The sequence below is a fragment of the Pituophis catenifer genome, unplaced genomic scaffold, assembly GCF_029215685.1.
Source record: "Pituophis catenifer annectens isolate HBS135680 unplaced genomic scaffold, rPitCat1.0.hap2 SCAF_7, whole genome shotgun sequence".
Taxonomy (NCBI): domain Eukaryota; kingdom Metazoa; phylum Chordata; class Lepidosauria; order Squamata; family Colubridae; genus Pituophis; species Pituophis catenifer.
Window position 1 is genome coordinate 78816424 of NW_027256887.1, and position 7013 is coordinate 78823436.

The 7013-nt window shown below is 43.7% G+C and overlaps 1 protein-coding gene across 1 annotated transcript in view; it reads left to right on the forward strand.

Annotated features, from left to right (window-relative positions):
• The first annotated feature begins 577 nt into the window (after positions 1–577).
• PTPRO (protein tyrosine phosphatase receptor type O) overlaps positions 578–7013 on the forward strand; it is a 155369-nt gene continuing 148933 nt past the window's right edge. Inside the window, exon 1 of the mRNA XM_070947053.1 lies at positions 578–664. Within this exon, the coding sequence (XP_070803154.1) occupies positions 578–664 (87 nt within the window). The remainder of the gene's footprint in view (positions 665–7013) is intronic.

A 7013-nucleotide genomic window follows, 5' to 3' on the forward strand; every position in this document is an offset into this window, starting at 1 on the left:
TCGTCCATTCCGGCCGGCGGAGGTTGGCATGAAGTCGACCCAGCCATTCCGGGAGGGCGGCAACTCGCCCCTCGCGCCCACCAGAGAGGCGAACTGAGGGAGGCGAATTAGGGAGGACCGCAGACGGGAGCCGGCCAACTCCGGTCAGGGTCGGTGGGTGGGTGGGAGAGGAGGAGACCCTTCCGGAGCGGGGCGGCGCGGAAAGAGAGGAAGGAGCCCGAGAGGAAGAAGAGGAAGGCGGCGCTATGGGTCTCCGGCGCGAGAGCGAGGCTGCTGCACAGCGGGTCTGAGAGCCCTCAGCACCAGGGAGGGCTCGCCATTGTCACCCCCCCCACCCCCCACTTTGGAAAGGCAGGCGTGCGCGCGCGCACACACACACACACTCTGACACGCGCGCCTGCCTGCCTGCCTGCCTGCCTGCCTGCCGGACTTGGCGCTGGCTCGGCGGCGTCCGTGTGGGTCTCGCGCGCCCTGCGGACTTGCTCTTCTCCCGCGCCTCGCCCGGGCGGGCGGGAGGGCAAGCGAGGCGGGCGGCTGCAGCGGCGTGACGGCCTCTCGCGCCCCTTTTCTTGCTTCAATGCCCGGCGCTCTCGGCTCGGGAGGAAGGTGCGGCGCCCTGATGAGCGGCTTCTCCCGGCTCTGGCTCTTTGTTTTCCTGCTTGAGGTAAGAGCGAGCGCCTGTCCTGGAGGAGGCCGAGCGGTCCCGCCGCCGCCGACTCCTCGGCCAAGCTGAGCGGAGAGAAGCCAACCAGCCTTGGACTCTCCGTCTTCTCGGGTCCTTTCTCTCCAGAAGGGTCCGGCTTCGGGGCCACGGCGACCCCAAACCCGCCACCTTCCTTCTTTGGGGGGGGGGAGACCCTTGCGATTATTTCCCCAGTGGTGTCCCCCCCCCACACCTTTTTTGGTGTGTGTGTGTGTGTGTGTGTGTGTGTGTGGAAGCGTGGCTAACGGATTTGGGTTCGGCTTCCTGGGACGAAATGGGGTGGGGGGGTCTTTCTCAGCACCAGACTTGATTTCCCTGAAAAGGAGGCCGATGGAGGAGAGCCGAAGAGGGGAAGGAATGGGGGAGGCAAGAATAGTAAGGCGACGAGGCTGCTGCTGCTGCTGCTTGATCCAGACGGAGACAAGGAGCTGGGGTGGACGGTGGGAAAGCTGAGAAGATTGGGGTGTGTGTATATGGTTTTGTGCGGGGGGGGGAGGATCTTGGGCTTCTCTCCGGACCTGTTTGGCCTCCTCTGGGTCTGTAGTAAGTGGAGTAGGGGATGGGTGGGTGGGTAGGTGGCAAATCCGTGTATGCTGAGGTCAGGGGAAGGCCAAGGTTGGCTTTCTGGTGAGGGGAATCAAAGTTTGGAATCTGGCTTTTGGCCTCTTTGTGCTCGGCATCTTTTTAAGGTTGAGATCTACTGTTTAAAGGGAGGAGGGAGGGAGGGAGGGAAAGAAAGAGAAAGAGATAGTTGGGGGAGGGAGGGAGAGAGAGAGGGGAGAGAGAGAGAGAGAAAGAAAGAAAGGGGGAGAAAGAGGAAGGGAGGGAGGGAGAGAGGGAGAGGGAGAGAGAGAGAAAGAATAAGAGAGTGGGAGGGAGAGAGAGAAAAAGAGAGAGAGAGAAAGAGAGAGGGAGGGGGAGAGAGATAATGGGTGGGTGGGTGGAGGGGGGAGGGAGAGGGAGAGGGAGAGAGGGAGAGAAGGAATGAGAGTGGGAGAGAGAGAGAGAGATGGGTGGGTGGAAGGGAGGGAGAGAGAGGGGGGAGGGTGAGAGAGAGGGGGGGTAGAGATCATCAGTATATAACATGTTCTACAAGCAGAAGTGAGGGGAGGGGAAAGCAAAGTCCCTGGAATCAAACTCCACCCCTGAATACCATCCTTGCAGTTTTTTTCTGGACAGTGTTATGGAAGGAGTTTACTGACGCCCTTCTACACAGTCCAGTCTACAATGGTGGGATGTCTAGTAGCTTTCCTGTCAAACAATTTCATTTACTTATATGGATGTGCACCTTGTCTTTGAACTGTGGGTAGCTAACACAGCCATCAACAAAAGATTAAAAACTCTAGAATTAAAACTTCTATGTATCAAGCCAAAACATGATTAAAAAGAATCACAATACAATACAATCATTGGAGCATTTTTGATCTGACTTTGGTTAGTTTTGGTTAGTTTTTGTTGGAGCCCTAGACAAAAGAAGGGGGCATCCAGTTGGACAATCTGGCCACCTCCTACAGGGATGTCTTCCAGATGTGTTGGAGTACCCCTCCCATCATCTCCAGCCTAAAGTGTTATAGGAATTTGGCCAATGGCTTTTCCCCTCCCTGCTAAAACCAGCCAGCTATTTATGTACATTTTCCACCTGCTAACCCCACCCTCAGAATTCTTGAGCAGAAAATTCTTGGAGGCTACTTGACATCTAATGAAATAAATACGGTCAAATAGGTGATTTCTGCTTTGCCATCTAACATCTCTCCAGATTCCAGAAAGTAAGACAGGAAAATAGATTATCAACAAAGCAAAGAAAAAATATTTGGGACTATTTTAAGACTCATCCTCAATTTATATTAGGTGATGTTGTAGGTAAAGTGATGGTGCAAATATTCATCTATGCCATGCCAACCAAAATACACACTCAATTATATGCTTTCTCTCTTTGTGCTCAATTGTACATTTGTAAGTTCCAGAGTTGTTTCTTAATCTCTTCAGGATCGGCAAACATGCCAAGGGAGCTGTCAGTACATTTCATTAAACACAATTACTGAAAGGCAATTTCTTTGTGATGAAAGTCAAATCGTTTCAGGAGTTGGGGTATTTCTTTTGTTGCTCTGGTGCTGTTTACGGTTGTTATACAGCAACGTATGGCAAACCGAAGTGCTGAACGGATAGCTCCCTGATTTTAGTTCCTCCTGCTGGTAGAGACACTCAATGCAATTTATCAGTTCTAAGGGTTTTGTACTAGTGTTTGCCAAACCTGGGTAAATTAATATAGATTTTTGTAGGTGTTTTTTCTTTGGGTAATGTTACAGGAGCCCATTTCCCAGGACATTTAATTTTACCTACATCAGGTGAAAAAGGACTTTCTGATAAGCAGTTTTGGGTAAGGAAGGAAAAAGAGTTTGGGAAACTATGGTTCACACATTCAGGTATAAATTCGTTCTCTGCAAATAAATTCAGTTAGATTCAGTAGAAATTACTTCCACACACTCTGTTCAGGATTAGTTTGTGAAACTGCACCTATAAAGTCCATCTAAGAGAGAACAGTTTAGTTACAGCTTTTTTGAGTTTCAGTTGGGATATTTCTTAGCCTTACTAAGAGATGGTAAGGATTGAACTTGATGCTTTTTGAATGCAAATCAGGTCTGAGACAGGGTTCCTTTGATTATTCCAGATGAATGAAGTAACAAAGAGTGCCTATGGAGGGGATGTAGATTGGACAAGGATTGACTTTTTCAAGTATAATCGGTTAATGCTGTTAGTGAATTCAAGTGTAAAAACTGATGTTTCTAGTAATGTAAATCACTTTGACATTTGGAATCTGGGTTGTGGCTTCTTAGGTATATTTGTTTACTTTATTAAAGTCTCATTTGCTTCTTGAGAAATAAGCAACCAGAGTAAAAAAAAAAAAAACATCAGGGAAGAGAGAGAATTGTCAACTACGGAAGTGAAATTCTACTGTATTAGAAAATGTTAGGATTTGTATGGTTGATAAAGGTTGATAGAGTTGCTGTATAAAAAGTCTTTGAGGGTAAGGTTGGAGGGAGTTTTCTTAATCTAAAAAAAGGCAGACTAAATGATGATTTATTTCAGGCTGCTTTGAATCTCCTTGAGACGAATACAATTTCTTCATATATCAGCATATTTTTTCATGATATGGCAGTCTCTTATTAGATTCCAGGAACTGCTCAGTTTGGGAGTATGGTCATTTTAGCCCTTGCAATCTATGGCCACCCAGCAGAAGGAATCTTTGCTTCTGAGTCATCGGTCTTGTAATTGTCTCTGATTTTCTAAAGTGCCTTTTCTCTATGCCACTTATTTTATGGGATGGTCTCTCTAGGGACATCAATGCCAGTATTAATTGCCTTCCATTTCCCATTCAAGTTCTTTGCATGCCCAGTTCCTGAGCTGATCATTTTCAGGGTGGCGGTATATGTTGCTTATTCTATCTTTCTAAAAAAAAAAAAAAAGATAATGAAAGATACAGACAATTATGTGGAGTGCATTAGGGATTGTAGCATTCTTATTTTTTGAGCAAAGTAGAGCTAAAATAAATTCAAGCTTCTGAACTTTGCATATTAATGGGTAACAGGAGCTCTGTTCTTGTAGAGGGCTGTACATAATCCTAGAGAAATGGTTTGTCTTGGTGGCTCCATCTTTGACAATAGAGTTGCTTCTGATTCTGCCTGCTTAATTCTATGAATATGCAAAAGGATTTTGCGCACCATCAGCTACTTATTTATAGGTCCCTTGGCTGTATTTTGCAGAACATATTTACACAGGTTCCTGTAAATAAACAGTGGTTTGTGTGCAGTTTTTCAACCAAACTGTATGCACAGATGTCAAGGATACATACGCAGCTTCCTCTGGATCAAATTAATAATATTTACACTTTTGCTCAATGGCTTTGACATTCCTTTTCTCTGCTTATAAAAGAGGATATTCTAAAAGCATGTTTGGCTCGTTGTGACTGATTTATGCAATAGAGAATCATGCTCTATTTTTGTATTTTAATTCTCCCGCAAACCACATTTATCCCTTTAAAGCCTTGTGTGCAGTTTCAAGAGTCCGTCCCCCAACGGTTACAAAATTATATCTTTGAATATGACAGTAGAAAAGATTATTAATTACCTTGAGAGTAATCATTGAATGGATTAAATTGATTTACTTCAATTAAAATTTCCGGTACATTAAGTGCATTCAGTTCTTTTTCTAGCCTTGCCAGCAGTTCGATCCTGACCGGCTCAAGGCTGATTCAGCTTTCCATGCTTCCGAGGTTGGTAAAAATGGGGACCCAGATTGTTGGGGGTAATATGCTTACATTTGTAAGCCTCTTAGAGACAGTTGTAAAGCACTATGGAGTGGTATATAAGTGCTATTGCTATTATCCAGGACTCCATATAGCCATGTACCTTGAAGTATTTGGGTATCTTTAATTGAGATGATAATGCCTTGACTTGATTAAGCAGTCTTTTTGTCTTTGGGAATTTGTCATAAAATAGTTTTCACTTCTCAACTCTAATTTTATTTATTTATTAAATCTATTGGCCACCCATTCACCACGGGGTAACCCTAATGTTTTAATGTTGAGTTTTAAGAAGAACTCAAAGACTCAAATATATCAAGAACAACCACTAAGCAAGGTAATTGTTAAGTGAGTTATTTCTCATTTTATGACCTTTTTGCCATCACTACAGTAGTTGGGTGAATCATGTGGTTCTTAAGTAAATCTGGCTTCCCCTATTGACTTTATTTATTAGAAACTCTGTAGGAAAGTTGCAGATGACAATCCAAGGATGATGCAACCATCATAAATATACTGTACATGTGGTTGATGGCACCTGAAGTTTGATCATGGGGATGCTGCGACGGCCATAAGTGTGAGAACTAATTATAAGTCAATTTTTTTCAGTGCCATTGTAACCTTGAACAATCATTACATGAATGGTTGCAAGTCAAGGACTACCTGTATTATAGAATCAGAGTATATTCTTGATGTATTTGGGTCTTTGAGTTCTTCTTAACACTGCGAGCTTCGTTGCACATGACATTTTACTCAGTATGCCTGTTGTTCCTCCTCTTCCCGTCTCCGTCTTTTTCCCTGGGTGCATTTCTTATGCTCCGTGAAACATTGTTAAATACAAAGCTGACAGCCACCCAAGCTTTGCACCATTGATTCTAGTGAAGATTGTGCTCAAAGGACAATATCATTAGCATCTTCTGTAAGCAAGAAAGGAAGAACCCTTTCCTATAATTTTTTTGCAACATACTGTAGTTGCAGTCTCTATCCTCAGAGAAATATTTGCTTGTGATTTTCATCTGACTAACTTTACTCCTTGGAAATGCTGGGAAGTGCATAGTGGGTTCTGCCATCCTTGAGTTACTGCCATCTTGAGATAAGATGGCTGGCCTATCAATATTATAAATAAATAAATCCTAAAATCTTTGGATCCCCTGAGAATCTCCAGGATCTCCAAACGGCATCCATAGTTATCCCAGATTAAATACCGAATGAAAAATAAATTAAAATTTACTCTAAGAGTGAGATGGGTGGTTTCTAAATTTGATAAATAAATAAATAAATAATCCTTAATGAAGTCACCATATTTTCTCTTGTGGTTTGGTGTTCACCTGAGATTTTTGAAGGACTTACTTTGTATTTATTCTGGGAATGGCTAGGACCAAGTATATTAGATTTATATATTGTACATCTCATTCTGCAAAGTGATCATGAGAAGAGCTGTGGTGGCGCAGTGGTTAGAATGCAGTATTCCAGGCAAATTCTGCTGATTGCCAGCAGTTTGATCCTGCCTGGCTCAAGGTTGACTCATGTTTCCATCCTTCCGAGGTGGGTAAAATGAGGACCCAGCTTGTTGGGGGCAATATGCTGATTCTGTAAACCGCTTAAGAGGGCTGGAAAGCACTGTGAAGGGGTATATAAGTCTAAATATTATTGCTATTGCTGTTATCACCAAGGAAGAACTTGTAGAATTTTCTGCCACTGCTCCTACAAATAACCTGTCTAGCTTTGGGTTTTTATGCATTTTATATTGAAGGGAAGTTGATACTATACCTCACATAGCGGAAACTTTGGGCTAGACTTATTAAATTGTATAAATAAGCAAGTATAATCTTAAGATTTGGAAGGGGATGGTTTGAAATTGAAAGAAAGAAATAAGTTAGATCAAGAAGGAGAGATAGGAGCACAACAATGCAGGCCACTTCTGCTAAAGATGCTGATTATTTGGGAGGTATGTTCTGCCTAATGGAAGGCTGGAAAAAGCTTGAGCAGGTTGTTTTGTTGTCTTCTTCATTT